Source organism: Archocentrus centrarchus, chromosome 19, assembly GCF_007364275.1.
Source record: "Archocentrus centrarchus isolate MPI-CPG fArcCen1 chromosome 19, fArcCen1, whole genome shotgun sequence".
NCBI lineage: Eukaryota > Metazoa > Chordata > Actinopteri > Cichliformes > Cichlidae > Archocentrus > Archocentrus centrarchus.
The window spans coordinates 14,408,875-14,424,297 of record NC_044364.1 but is presented as its reverse complement, the minus strand read 5'-3'; the positions used below and the strand labels follow the sequence as shown (position 1 = coordinate 14,424,297).

General features: G+C 42.3%; 1 protein-coding gene across 3 annotated transcripts in view; it reads left to right on the top strand.

Annotated features, from left to right (window-relative positions):
* Positions 1 to 15,423, top strand: part of LOC115798417 (zinc finger MIZ domain-containing protein 1-like) — a 106,936-nt gene that overhangs the window by 88,315 nt on the left and 3,198 nt on the right. For 2 of the 3 annotated variants that reach the window (XM_030755266.1, XM_030755269.1), the window contains exons 6-20: positions 20 to 55; positions 10,806 to 10,941; positions 11,329 to 11,443; positions 11,602 to 11,819; positions 11,958 to 12,159; positions 12,562 to 12,837; positions 12,919 to 13,101; positions 13,251 to 13,328; positions 13,437 to 13,605; positions 13,700 to 13,841; positions 14,187 to 14,397; positions 14,644 to 14,749; positions 14,843 to 15,003; positions 15,113 to 15,180; positions 15,271 to 15,339. In XM_030755266.1, the coding sequence (XP_030611126.1) occupies positions 20 to 55; positions 10,806 to 10,941; positions 11,329 to 11,443; positions 11,602 to 11,819; positions 11,958 to 12,159; positions 12,562 to 12,837; positions 12,919 to 13,101; positions 13,251 to 13,328; positions 13,437 to 13,605; positions 13,700 to 13,841; positions 14,187 to 14,397; positions 14,644 to 14,749; positions 14,843 to 15,003; positions 15,113 to 15,180; positions 15,271 to 15,339 (2,170 nt within the window). The remainder of the gene's footprint in view (positions 1 to 19; positions 56 to 10,805; positions 10,942 to 11,328; positions 11,444 to 11,601; positions 11,820 to 11,957; positions 12,160 to 12,561; positions 12,838 to 12,918; positions 13,102 to 13,250; positions 13,329 to 13,436; positions 13,606 to 13,699; positions 13,842 to 14,186; positions 14,398 to 14,643; positions 14,750 to 14,842; positions 15,004 to 15,112; positions 15,181 to 15,270; positions 15,340 to 15,423) is intronic. The other variant, XM_030755268.1, reaches the window with a different exon arrangement.

The following is a 15,423-nucleotide window of genomic DNA, read 5'->3' as shown; positions in this document are numbered from 1 at the left end:
TAAAATTTGAACCCTACAGAAACCAACTGCTGCAGGAGGTGTCAGTCTGACTCAGGTACTTGCTGTGTATTAAAGTGCTGCACAGAAACCCATTGGCTCAGTCCAATCGAACATGCTCATTACAGTCTTTGCATCATGTCGTAGCTGGTGTTGTGTTGTCTGTCAGAGTTTTACAGTATGAAGCATGTCGCACATGTATTACCATCTTGCCTGTGCCACAGTTCACGTTTATGTTCTCAGCGGTTTATCCAAACCATTATCAGCTGTTCCCAAAATCATTATAATCCTCATTCCCTCTTTTCTAAACAAGTTAGTAAGAGTTGGGTAAACTGAGTTTATAGACTTATGTAGTGAAACTTTATTGATTGGAAACAAGCGTACTGAAGTTTAAATACAAATAATGGTAAAATTAAAAGAAAAAAGACAGTAGGGACATGAAATAATGAAAGTATAGGTGAAAATATAATTACAGTTGTTGCAGGAATCCAATTTGAAGCAATGAGATGAGTTCTTAAAAAAGAAAAATCCACACTAAAAGTAAATTGTACAATACTTGCAAAAGTATTGAGCCACCCGCCATTTCTTCATATTTTGCTTATAATTTGTTCCTGTTTATTTAGTTGAAAAATGCCAAAGGTAACAGACATAAAATAGTATTTTGGCACCAACAAAATAGTCTCAGTGGAAGGGTGGCTGTCAAGAAGCCATTCTTAAGGAAGGGGAACAGGGAGGAAAGAGTGATGTGTGCCACGTTACACAAGAACTGGGCTGAAAATCAGTGGCAGTGGGTCTTATAAATCCAGATTTTCTTCAAATTGTCCTCAAGATGAACAGAGGAGCTCTGTAAAACACGGTGGAGGCTCTGTCATGGTTTGGGGCTTCAGTCAGTGGTTTTGGGAATCTTGTCAAAATTGATGGAATTATAGATGCAGAAAAGTGCCATCTGATTTTGATCCACCGTGAAATACCATCTGCCAATGTAGTAAAAGCATAACTGGGATCATCTTGACAGAGAACGGAACAAAAGACAGCCAGCATCTAAAGAAGAGCTTTGGAATGTCCTGGAGAGCTAATCCTGAAGACTTCTTTAAGAAATTAGTTCAGGCTGTGTTGAAGAATAAAGGTGGTTATACTAAAAAATGATTTTCAAGCTCGCTAGTACTGTAAAAACTTTTTGTTGTCTTATATACTGTCTTTCCATGTATGTTGCCACATTTTTCTATAAATCACTGCACCCATTTCCTGATTTTTTTTTTTTTTTTTAATATGAAAATATAAACAAATGGGGGGGGGGGGGGGGGGTGGCTCAAGGCTTTCGCATAGTAATGTATTAAAAAAAAAAAAAAAACAAGCCAAGAAACATTCAGTGTCAGAATAATGTCGGCTTGGATCAGGGTTAAGTTTCATTGTTTCCATTTGGCTTGAATGTTTATCATGAGAAAGCTTTTTATTCAAATCCTGATCTGTTGCACATATGGATGCCTCTAATGAGCCTAGAGGGGTGCCAGGACCAGACCCAGGTTCCTCTGGTGTCAGCTTCTACTGTATTTCTAAACAGGCTTTGACCCCAGGCCTACTGTGAAAAGGTCACAGGTGAATCAGCCACCAGCGAATGCAGCCGTTACACTCCCGGTCCTGCCCAGCACCCTGAGGTGGGCACAAGTCCAGGCACATCTGCTCCATTGCTAATTAGTATCATTGTAGACAAGGGCTTAAGGCTGGGCCTTTGTTAATAGCAGCCTGTTGCTTGGGGAAACAGTCTGGCTCCTGTAAGCAGCTTCCTTGCAGGTCTGCTCAACTGATAATCTGGTTGGAGAAGTGTACAGTTAAGAAAAAAAAAAACACTGTTGATGTAGTCATTTCTGGATGAGCATCCTAAAAAAAAAAAAAGAAGAAGGGTTTTTCAAAATGGTCAGCTGTGACAGAAAACCATATGAATAGTTCTTCAAAAAAAGCTACTTAAGTTGACCTCAGGCGCTTTGATACAGTGTTGCCAGATCTTAACTCCTACATTAGGATGTAAAGATGTAGGTTTGGAAGGAGTTTTGCTCCCAATCAGCTTAATGTATATTGTAACAGACTCAATACTGAGGCTGGGGAGATATTTGGCTAATCCTCAGCAGGGGGTGCAATTCTAGATTCCCACCTTCGTGCTTAACAGAGACATTGAATGGCAGCCCTGTTTTAAATGGAAGAGATTTGTTGCATGTGCCAAGGGAGATTATCTTTTAAAACACTGGCCTGCTTAGGCACAGGTTGGTTTCTGTTTTACCATTAATCATCTTGAGATTGTGGCATATATTGTATCTCATTCCAGCTGGCATTCGCTTAGTCCAAAAATTATAATCCTATCTGAAAATCCTTATCTGAAATCTGGGAGCACTGATTTTATTTGAAGATAAATGCATTTTCTATATAAATAGATATACATTTGCATGACAGAGTGGTTAGCTAGATATTTTTATTATAAACTTCTTTTTTTTAGTTTCCTACAGCACCATTGGTGGGAAGTTAAAGAACACAGGATGTTAAAACAGCAACCTCCTTGTCTTCCTGCCTCCACATGGCCACATATGCTTGTGGATTCAGTAAAACCTTTTTGGCGGGAGTCCAAGCGTCCCCCCTCTTCACTTCGCCGGATGGACATGGCACGACATTGTGGCCATGTGGCCAGCAGGAGGCTGTATTTAAGCCAGGGCAGCTCTGAAATGGGCCATAAAACCTAGCCAGCAAGTCTGGCTCCCCGTGAGGCAACGGGCCTAAGTACTCATTGACAAGACTCCAATATTACCGACTTCCCAGAGAGCGAGGGGGAGAGTGGCAGAGGAAATAATGTAAGAAAAAAAAAATGCAGACAAAGATGAGGTGCAGACAGGAGGCAGTTGTCTGGCCTACATAGATGCTGTTTTATAACTAACTGTTAGCACTAATACTTTCAATCCACAACAAAGCTGATCTTGCATGGCTAACACTAACTGTCATTATAATTTTTTTTTGTCTTTCAACAAAAGATGCATGTCAGTCAGTGAAATGGGCTCCTTAACTTTGATGCCATGTAGCAGCCATGACACCCATATGTTCCCACTTTATACATCATCCCCACTTCATCAGCTTTTTGGAAACCCTAAAATATGTCACATGGCCACCCAACTTTAAATCTCAACCTACAGAATTAGTTTGACAGCACCCATTTTTGAATTTGCTTTTAATGTCAAGAGTTTAAGGGAGTAGAATGTGCACCGTGTATTTAAGGTGGTACACCTGTGAGCTTCCACCTAATTATCCAGACATGGATGAAGAAGTAGCACAATTCTGGGCTGTCATGGGGTGACAGGTCCGTAACCTGTTATACCCTCGCCTTACTGGGTAAAAAAGCCTGCATGACGGACATGTCGCTTCCATTTCATTATCAAATTGGCATCAATGAATAATTCGTGGCATCTGTGTGAAGACAAAGAGAGGTTTGATGGCTGCCAGGCTGGCATCCATGGCTCTGTGGTTACTGTGTGCATGTCAGGCAGAGCGGGAGATGATTTACGATGCAGCTTGTCGTTTATGCAGGAAAGCTCAGCAGTGACTGGGCCTTCATAAAGAATGTCATAGCAACTACTTATTTATGTAGGTTTCCACATATATATATATATATATATATATATATATATATATATATATATATATATATATATATATATATATATATATATATATATATATATATTAAGGGAAATCCCAGGGTTTTACAGTCCTGGGAAACCTACATGTGACATATAAGTGAGGAATTCTCTGGCTTAAACTAAAGGTGGTTGTTTTGCATGGCCTCTTAGGTGCTTTCAGTAACCAGGGATACTGGGCTCCCTAGAGTCTGTCTTATTTTAATTGACTTTGGCCTGCAGGAGGCTTGTGTCCATTCAATCCTTTCTGGGCAGAGACAGAGAGGAGGGAGGATGGGCGGAATCAAACGTGAATAGAGCTCTCTCAGAAACCAAAGAGTGCACCCCACTAGAGCTGCTCTTGTTAGTTTGCTCATGGTCTTTGTTCTCCTTTCAGCCCTTCTGGCTAAACGTCTTCAAACAAGCCATTTAGGGGTCATGATTCTCTATGACAGGTTTACTGCAAAAATTGGACTTCACTCTTATGGTCAGTAAGGGAATAAGTGAGAAAGTGCTGCCGATAATGTGACTGTGATGTGATGACAGGATATGTGCTGTGTGTTTCTGGGGAAGTTAGTGACCAAGCCATGTGGGACGAGGCCAGGTGGGAGTCCAGGGTTGACAAGGGAGCAGGTGTCTATTGCATACAGAACAGAGGGAGGGGGAGGCAGAGAACGGGTGCGGATGAGGATCATAGAAACTCTTGGCATCTGCGTTACCTGCTGCCTCCCTTGCAGTGCCCTGCCAGTAAATGAAGAAAAAGGAGGGAGGTAGAAAACAAAAAGGATAAGGAGTAGAGGAAAATATTCTTGAGTGGCAGCAAATGTAGGGGTGACCTTTTTAATGGCAGCTATTCATGTTTTTAGGAATATGTTCTCCCACGGGGTCCTTATTCAGTGTGGTGCTCAAAGTTTTTAAAATGCAGTCTCTGCTTTCTTAAAAATGCTATAATATACAGAGCACTGTTAAGAGACACTATTCCTTTAGTAAGTTATATTTGCAATGGGTTCATAATAGTGTTTATCTATAGCACACATTAGGTCTGCATGGGTTTTTTTTTTTTTTTTTTTGCCATTTAGCACCCACTGCAACAGTAAAAAGATCTCTTTTTTGCATTTATTCATCACAGTATTTGTTTTTGCATTCTTTGACTCACTTTGTGAACCGTTGTTAGGTTGGGGCTGTCTGGCAGGCAGAAGGTTTGCACTGGGGATGACTTTACTAGATGAATATTGTTGAAACAGGAATGTCTGCTGAGTTAATTTCTAGATTTTTAAAAGATCCCAACATAGATCAGCAGACCGTATATGAGGCGTGGACGTAGGCTGTAGGACGTGTGGTGGTTACAATGGGGCGGCTGTGGCTTGGGCAGTAGAGCAAGTGAAAAGTTGGTGCTTCAGTCTGGGAATCCTCCAGTCTGCATGTCAATCTTGTGAGCAAGATGCTAAGCTCCAAATTGCTCCTGATGCATACAATAATACTGTAATAATGCTGTGCTGTATAAATGTGTGTGTGTGTGTGTGTGTGTGTGTGTGTGTGTGTGTGTGTGTGTGTGTGTGTGTGTGTGTGTGTGTGTGTGTGTGTGTGTGTGTGTGTGTGTGTGTGAATGGGTAAATGACTTGTAGTGTAAAAGCAATACAATTTCCTAATTTGAGATGAGAAGATGGAGTGCTAAGTTATCAGCTAATGCTGGCTAGTTTGGTTAGCAAGGTGCAACCATAGACTGTATTGGGGTACCACACGCCAGCTAATTACTGCTAACATACAAGTAAAATAATGCTAGAATTTAACTCACTGAATAATTGACTCTTGTTGGCTTGATTTTTTTAGCCTCAGAAGTTGCTCCTTGATAAGAATCAGGCTGGCTTGCTTTTGTTCCACTAGCTTCTCAACTCAGAGTATGCTTTTTTTCTTTTTTAAATCACTTTGTTTTTGCAGAAGGAAACTAGACCATAATAAATAGCCCCCACCCCCAAATAAATAAATAATATTACATAAAATCTTTCAGTGCAATTCTAAGTGAGCTCTATTGAGCAGCAAGGTCCTGGGTCCAAATCCACCATCTGCGTGGAGTTTGCATGTTCTCCCTGTGTCTGCGTGGGTTCTCTCCAGGTACTCCGGCTTCCTCCCATAGTCCAAAGACATTAAGTCAGTGGGGTTAGGTTGATTAAGGTTAGATTAATCCAGGGTGTACCCCACCTTTGCCCTATGGCAGCTGGGATAGGCTCTAGCCCCCTGCAGTCCTGAATTGGATAAGTGGAAATAAATGGATGGATGGATCTCTCTAGCCCTGATAGTCACATTTTCAGGGGCTGTATATTAGATACAACACAGCTACTTGGCCTACATTGCATCTGATTGTAGTCACTGTAATCTTTTCAACATGTAACTATAAAACTGCCTTGTTGCCAGCAGCTTCATTAAAAACTGGTAAATAAAAATGAACAAAATTGCAAGACACTTTACGGGATATGTATTTTTAACCTCCAAACCAAACAGATATCAGAAAATATCAACATCTAAAATTGCAATTAAGTGAAAAAAATATGACTGTTCTAATCTGGATTAACTGACTCTTTATTAAAGATCCTTTGTTTTCAGGAAAGCACAGCAGAGACCGAATTAAAGTATTTAATAAGCACAGTTTATCACACAGCCTCCTGTCTGTATGGGCCGTGAATGGTGGGTTGGGGGAGCATTAGGCTATCATTGGAAAGAGCATTGAACAACTGTCAGGAAAGCAGTCCATGTCATTTGTCATGTCTCCCTGGGGCTTTATGACAGCAAGTGAAGCTGGAAGCTGCTGGCCCAATCACTGAACCACCCATCTAGTCCCAGCAGATGCGCTTACCACACTTTGCCATGGTTGACCATCAGGCTGGGCAGCTGAGCACCAGAATATCAATATGGCTCAGACTCAGCCGGGCCCCTGGGACTATCTGCAAGGCAAACAGGATAGCCTTCTCTCCTTATGGAAGGTAGAGACTCATTGCCGCCAGGGAGACCAATGTAAACATGGCAGAAGGATGCTCTCTAGCAGAAAATGCCAGTTTGATTCACTCCAGAATGGTCGGCGATTTGGAAGTACTACACCTGAGACAATTATCTCCAGTTTGGGCTCTTCTTGGGGAGGGAGGGAGATGAATCTATTGAAGGGCCTTCTGTGGGAGGAGAAGAGAAGAGAAACAGTAATCCTTTTGTGTTCATCATCTGCACTGTCCTCAGTCGTCTTTGGGTATAGGAAGAGTAGGAGGGAGAGACTGAAGAGAAATGGGTTGGCTGTTCCTCCTCCCGTCATCTGAAACCTGAAGTTTATCCTCTGAGTCAATAACAGGGCCTCTCCTTTAAACCGGTTGGTGCTTAGTGGAGGTGGTAATTTTGTGCAGCGATAAGCCCTGTATCTAATGGTGGGGTAGAATAATTCTTTAAGTGGCAGCGCATGTGATTCCTTCTCTCTCTTTTTTTTTTTTCCTGTGTTTTTCTCAGATAGCCGACATATTGTCATCTTTCTGCTGTGCTCTACACGGTTGTTGTTTATGTCCTGCGGCTGTTGATGTCGGCCTCGGCGTGAAACAAGGATGCTGCCTGCTTACCCAGACGGCCCCACAGTGGCACAGCTATGGGATAAATTGTGGAGACATGTTTATCAACATAGAAGAAGTGCAAGTTACCCCTTGTTGGAAGAGAATAATGGGCCCTAATTGAGCTGTAACATGCTGGCTGGTCGCCAGGCCCTTGAATTGAAAACTCTCTCCATCAGAAGGGGGTCTGAGGAAAGGGAAAGGGTGCTGTTAAAGACACTGCAGGACCTTCTAGCATAGATGTGAAAATCATAAAGCTGTTAGCCACACTTGGATCCGGTTTTTATCAAATTAAAAGTAACTCAGAAATCTGCGCGTTCACCTTTGAGTGTGATGCTTTTAGTAGAAAGTGCACCTGAGCGGCCTTTTCTGTCAACTAGAGCACAGCCGTGGTAAAGTCAGATCAATTCTCTGGAGGAACAGCACAGTCTGTCTCCTGGCACCTGCCTTGCCAAGAACAGGGGGGGTGCAGGAGAGGAGGAGCAGGAGAGAAAAAGAGAGGGAGCATGAGCGGGTGGGAAAGAGGAAAAACCCAGCTGCCTCTGTGCCTGAGCCCCGTGCTGCTTTTAAAGGAGTGGGAGGGAGAGGGAGAGGCAGCGAGACTGCTGGCACCATCTGTACATGTCTTTTGTATTCCAGCCCTCATCTTTACACAGAGTGAGGCTGGTGTGCTCAGTGTTCAAATGAAAGGATAGGAGGTGCCTTTTGGGGGTGCAGTGCTTTGAGAGGAGAAGGTGTGCATTTGTGTGTCGACGCAGAAACTCAGTTTTGTCCTCGGAAAATTCGCCACACTCAGAGGACATCTTGTGTCCTATTTATTTGCGTGTATGTTATTATGAGCCCGTGCGGTGTCTTTCCTTGTCTGAGTGTGCCGGTGAGCTCGTACTGTTTGCAAGCAGCCATGTGTGGTCAGATGTCTGGGTTGCCATGTTTGTGATGGGAGTCAGACGCTTTTGTTTGTTCCTCCATCCTATCAGCCCCATTAGACTGATGTCTCCGCTCTCACTGATTCATTCAGTCTTCTTTTTTTTCTTTTTTTTTATCTCAGTTGCTCCTCTCTTGTGCGTTCTGCATCTGTGTGTGTGTGTAATATGTGGGAGTCCATCCTTGCATGTGGCAGCAGGGTGTATCTGCCTGCGAGGACAGCGTGCACTGTCTGCTGTCATATTGACGTGGCTTTTTTTGCGCGAACCGCAGCTGAAATCACCAAGTGCTGTGATTCACCCACACACCCACCCCTCCCGCTCCTTACTCAGCCTAGAAGTGCTGTGAATCATAAGAGGAGGTGGCTGCCCTGCTCTTTGATTGAATCCACATTCCCTTTCTCCTCAGACAGCCACAGAGAGAGGTTAGAAGGAGGCAGAGGAAGTGAGAGGAAGAGAAAAGGGAAAAGTGAGTCTTTTGTAGTTGGCACAGTACAAACACATGCACTGCAGATGAAAAGCATATGATTCGATCAAACGCACTCTGTGGTAGCTACCTAACCAAGTGGTAGGTAGGTGGGGAGAAGGGAAGGACTGGAATCCATTTGCAGGCCCAGAGTGAACCCTAGTGGCCATGATAAACAGTGACATGCTGGATTTAGGTTGATCCTTTAGCACAAAGGTACAGCCTTTTTTCTCCTAATGTAGGAGAGATAAAATATTCAGGTGTCATGTGGGCTGTACATGACTATGTATGCAATGATATATGTGTAGTTATATGAGTATTAGTGCCAATATAAGCACAGGTGATTTGAATCAGTGGCCCCATGTGCACCTGTGCAAGGTATGAATATAAGCTGTTCAGTGTTTTTCCCCTACAAACTCTTGTTCTTCCTCACAGTACATGAAATATGCTTATTCACCAGCTACAAGTCCAAGAAAATAAACCACCCTAATTGTAGAATAAGTCTTTTATTCAGTAAATAAATAAATAAAATCATAAAAACCTGTAAATGTTTCACTTTTGAACAAACATTTTTTCCCCACATCTCATGGATGTTAGGATGTCTTTGTGTTTAATGTTGTTGCACTGTTGCATACTGTTTGCCTGTTTTGTTTTGGAAGTATGTTGCACAGAATAGGGCTCCACAGTTTGCTATAGGGTGCAGTGCATTTTTACCCCTCTCCAAGAGGGGGGAATAGGGTACTGTTTTGGGTATATTTGTCTATCTGTCTGTTTGTTTGTTTGTTAACAATATCACAGCAAAACTACAGGTCCGATTCATGCCAGATTTGCACAAAAGATGCCAGTGACCCCCTGTATCACATTATTCTTTTTTTTTTCCTTTTTTTTTTGCCATAATTGGGTCAAGGTTAAAAAAAAAAAAGAAATCCAGAAAAACCCTATCTTTGGCCTTGTGGTGTGCTCCTCTGTCTTGTGGTGGACAGGAACTGTTTTTTGGAGTGGCACAAATAAAATGTGTGGCATCTTATTTTGACACCTGATTGTTCTACAAATAGTTGTACAAAAACGCCCGAGGCATTTTAATGTAAATAGTTGTATAAAACTTTGTTGTTTGCTAAATTTGTACATCCGTTTTTTGAAAATTGCAACTTATATTTGTTTTAAGTTATAAAAATAGTTTCAAATGTTTGTGGTTTTTACAGTAAAAACATTTTTTTTTTTTTTGATTTTAGGAAGTTTTTTGTGTGATTTTAGGTCCAATGTGTTAATACAGTATGTCAAAATGAAAAAATAACTGTACAGTCACGCATGTGAGGTTGTTCTGAAAAGAATAACACCAAACAAGGCAAGGTAAACAATTTTTTAAATGAAATATAAAGGTAAAAACAAAATTTATAATAGCCTAGACTCCTCATAGGGCAAAATAAAAATAAAAAAAATCATATCTCACTCAAATCGGATTCATCTAATATTCAGTACACAACTGTGGAGGGCCAAGAACTAGTGCCAAACTGAACACCATCCATATTCTGGATTTGGAGGCTACTTGAATTTAAAATGGGAAAGTCAATTTAATGCATATTTTTGGCCACATCTCAGCTGAAAAAAAACCCAAAACAAAACACACATCATCCTCATTTGTTACAGTAAGAAGCATATCACTATTGTCCATGGACATATAACATTTGATTGGGATGTGATCCGGATAAATGAATATATGACATTTGACTCTCAGTCTGATCACTGAATTCCTCAGTTATAGCCCACATGACAAATCACATATTTTCTCTTTAAAAGAGATAAAGCTTTTACAAAAAATGAAAATAACCATAAAATTAAAGTTATTTTATTTCAATGTGTTTAAACTTGGAAAATTATGTTCATGGACAATAGGATCTATGTGTTATCTCAGTGATTCAGTGTTTGGAAAGTGATATGTTTCAAATCAGCTAAAACGTCTCCCGGGGGCGGGGTTTGTTTTGCCCAGCACCACTTGTTATTTTTGTGCACTTTTTTTTTTTTTTTTTTTTTTTCTAGCCAGGGCATCGATTTTCAATTTTCAAACTTTTGCTCAGAAGCTTCCTGCTTTTCGGTTTTCTTAAGTGTTTGCATTAGAGGGCTGTTACCTTTAGTGTTATTTCTCACAGGTGTCCAACAGTACTTATGTACTCTGCTGTTTTTCCAGCCCTACTGTCCTCGTGGTGTGAGGAGCTTGGACGCCTCCTCCTCCTCCGTCACCAGAAGAACAGGCAGAACGAGCCTCCGGGAAAAGTGCCCATGCAGCCCCCCATGAGTTCCATGAAGCCCAGCCTCTCACACGGGTCAGTGTTCACTGCTGTGCTTTTTGGCTTGTGTGTGACGTGTGTTTGTGTGTGTTGGGTGTGTAAACAGACAGACCGGGCCCTCGGGGAAAGCCCTTCCTCTCCGTGTGAAGCCCGGTGTTCCTTATGGATCAGTGGCTAGACAAACTGCCAGACAAACTGCATGTAGCACAGTCAATAGTGGCAAACAGTACTTCATCCATTCGCCTTACAGGAGGAAGAACAAACTTTAATATTTTTTAAGCCTAACCACATAACTTGTCTGTTCTTGTCATTCAGTGCAAATATACTTAATAGAACTACAGTGTTACACATAGACAATATTTGTGCTGCTTCACAAACTATTTTGTTTTGCTTATGTGAAATGTGTTTTTCCGTTCCCTGTAGAGATGGGTCTTTTCCCTATGACTCAGTCCCCTGGCAGCAAAACACCAATCAGCCTCCCGGTTCAGTGTCCGTGGTGACCACCGTGTGGGGCGTGACCAACACGTCACAGAGCCAGGTGAGCTCCTCTATTTGTCTATGTGCTGTTTCAAGTCTTTATATTTAATATCTATAATAATAGCAGCTCCACATTTTTAGTTAGTATTCTGAATTGAATGTCATCTCAAAGTATCAAAAAGTTTACCTGTGTTTTTTCCTCCATCTACTGTGTAACAGGTGTTGGGGAATCCAATGGCCAACAGCAACAATCCCATGAACCCTGGTGGTAACCCCATGGGATCGGGTATGTCTGGTAACACTCCAGGTATGAACTCTCCTCAGTTCCCCGGTCCACAGCAGCAGTTCCCCAACAAAGGCAACGCCAACCAGGGCTATATGCAGCAGGGGATGTACGGTCGATCCAACTACCCTGGAGGAGGAGGCTTTGGTGGCAAGTAAGTAGACAGTAGATGGATTGCTGATGGTCATTGGAGTGATTAAAACTGCTTAAAGTACAAATGATTTTAATAATTCTCTCTTCTAGCACGATGTTGTGAAGTAGCTTCTTATATTTTTTTTGCTTATTGTTATAGTTACCCTGGAGGGCCGAATGCTGGACCTGGTGGAATGGGCATCCCTCCACACTCCCGGCCTCCCTCAGACTTCACCCAGCCTGCCGCTGCTGCCGCCGCAGCTGCAGTCGCTGCTGCTGCCGCCACCGCAACTGCCACTGCAACAGCAACTGTGGCTGCCCTGCAGGAAACCCAGAACAAGGACATAAACCAATATGGACCGGTAGGCTAAAGCACAAACTCATAGCATAAAGGAAACTGTTACATTTTGTGCATGTCACACACTGCTTAGGCTTCTGTTTCAGGCTCATTGACTTTGCCTTTAGGCTCTATCCTTTTAATGTTAACAATAGCAAGCTGAGACCAGTAGATTTACGCTTATTGTTGAACAATCAGTGTTACGGGTAAATAATTAGTCAAAGTAGTAATGGAGAAGCACAGAAGCAAGCGAGTTGTAGGTGCGACAGAAGCAAATAAACTGTTTTTCAGATGATATCATTTTGTTTATTTTTAGTTAGTTTTTCTTTTTTGTCTTTGTGATCTATAAAAGATTTGATTCACCAGAAATTGTGTAATATTGACAGTCAAGTCTGAGATGGTTGATTGAATCCATTTTGTCTTCCAGATGAGTTCCTCTTTCCAGATGGGACCAAATCAGGCATACAACAGCCAGTTCATGAACCAGCCAGGGCCCCGCGGCCCTCCATCCCTTCCTGGAAACATGGGCACAAGCATGAATGCCGCTAACATGAGCGGGCCTCCAATGGGAATGAACCAACCCAGGGGCCAAGGCATGGGGCCTTTTGGGGCACATGGCCAAAGGATGCCTCAGCAAGGCTATGCAGGTCCCCGGGCTCAGGGCATGGGTATGCAGGGCATGAAAAGACCGTACCCAGGGGAGGTGAGTGGATTCAACAGTCACCTTAAATATTTAGCTCCATTGCTATAAGCTGAATGTATGTTGTCATGAATGCTTCCACAGCCAAACTATGGTGGGCAGCAGTATGGACCAAACAACCAGTTCCCTAACCAGCAGGGGCAATACCCCACACCAAATGCCTCCAGGCCGCTGCCATCCCCCAACTACCCTGGCCCAAGGATGCCAGGACAGCAGCTGCAAGGCCAATACCCACCACCCAGTGGTGCTATGGGCCAGTACTATAAGGTGCAATATGAAAGCTGTTCAGTAGAATTGTGATGGTATATTTTAGTAGTATCATAACTTAACGGTATATGCACTTTTATCAAGGTCTCAGAGGCAATTTTTTATAACTAATAACCATATAAATTTGAGATTTTTTTATTAAATTACAGCAAGAGCCACCTTTCAATGGCCAAACAAATAACTTCTCTGGGAGTGGATATCAGTACAACCAGGGCAATATGAATGGGGTAAGTCTACTTTTCTACCAGTTTTGTTTCAGTACAAAATTATATACTTGAATGTACTGTTTAGTCCCTTAAATCACTGATTTACTAGTCAGTTTGTCTTCTATATAGCCTCCAAGGCCAGTGGGGAACTACCCTCACTCCCCAGTGCCAGGAAATCCTACTCCTCCAATGACACCAGGAAGTAACATCCCTCCGTACCTGTCGCCAAACCAGGATGTGAAGCCACCCTTCCCTCCTGACATTAAACCAAATATCACCACTCTCCCTCCCCCTCCAGGTCAGTAACTTCTAAACGCACAGTGAATCCAAGCTTTTTAAACTTTTTTAAAAATGTCTTTGATTTAAGGTTGGTTCTTGTCCCTGAAAAATAGCCACCCACAACGAGGAACTGCGCCTGACGTTCCCAGTGCGGGATGGAGTCGTCCTAGAGCCCTTCAGGCTAGAACATAACCTGGCTGTCAGCAACCACGTCTTCCATTTACGGCCCTCTGTACACCAGACACTCATGTGGAGGTAATACACATTATGTAATACTGATTTTCTTTTCCTGTCCTTTTACCAGTTATATGAATCTTTTAGGTTTTAGATATTCTTTAATTAATTTTAATTATTTCCCAAGGACATCAGATTAAAAAAATTACCTCACCCTATTCCCAGGCACCTGACAAGAAAGGATCATTAACCAATTAATTTTCAGAACTGTATTGCAAGAGTATTGCAATTCCCTTTTTTCTTCTTTCAAGTAAAAGTAAAAGTCCTAATAGGAGGACTTTCACTTCAAAAATTCACGTGCCACATACAATAACCCTTCATAACCATTTATAACACTTTATATTTTTTCTTTGCTTGTATGTGCAGGTCAGACCTGGAACTACAGTTTAAGTGTTACCACCACGAAGACCGACAGATGAACACGAATTGGCCGGCATCTGTCCAAGTCAGCGTCAACGCCACGCCCCTCACAATTGAGCGGGGCGATAACAAGACCTCCCACAAACCCCTGCACTTGAAACACGTATGCCAGCCTGGAAGGAACACGATCCAGATCACAGTCACTGCCTGCTGCTGTGTGAGTGCACAAATCTCCAGAAGTAATTAAAGAAAAGGTTCACACAAATCCCGCCCAAGTAAATCAGTCAAATGCAAAACACCTCCCATCAGATATTTAATGCTGAAAGCTTACAAGAAAATACAAAAGGGATCTGTCATGCCTCTGTTCCTTTTTTTTACAAATGATGGAGCAGTAAAGAAAGGATAAAACAAATACACGTTAGGAGGATGTCTGTGATAGTCACTCTGATGTTTGCTCTCACAGTCGCACTTGTTTGTACTGCAACTGGTCCACCGGCCCTCGGTTCGTTCTGTGCTGCAAGGCTTACTGAAGAAGAGGCTTCTGCCTGCAGAGCACTGCATCACCAAAGGTATTCACATGAGAACGTACTCATATTTTGCACCGTAATGTCTTAATTCCTCTATCCTTGTTCGCTCACTGTGCTTCTTCTCCTGCCTCAAAGTTAAGAGGAACTTCAGTAGCGTGGCAGCGTCTTCGGGCAACACCACTCTAAATGGGGAGGATGGCGTGGAGCAGACAGCCATCAAGGTTTCCCTCAAGTGTCCGATCACCTTCCGGCGAATACAGCTTCCAGCGAGAGGCCATGACTGCAAACATGTTCAGGTAAGACTTTCAGGCATACATCATCATCACAGCAACAGTGACACATAGTTAGAATTTTTTATTTATTTATTTACTGGATAATGAGTATTTATATTTCTTGTCCTTGCAGTGTTTTGATTTGGAATCATATTTACAACTGAACTGTGAGCGGGGAACATGGCGATGTCCTGTATGCAAGTAAGTTTATGGAGTTTAGCTGCCTAGCAGTACTTGCATTCTCGTTTTTGGGTGACTTATTCCTAAGCACCATTTCTCATCTTTTCTCAGTAAAACAGCATTGTTAGAAGGACTTGAAGTGGACCAGTACATGTGGGGAATCCTGAATGCCATTCAAAAGTAAGCTGCAACACAGCAACAACAGTTTGGTATGCATGTGTATTTTTCGTTTAACTTAACCATTTGATTTCATCTGGATTTCAC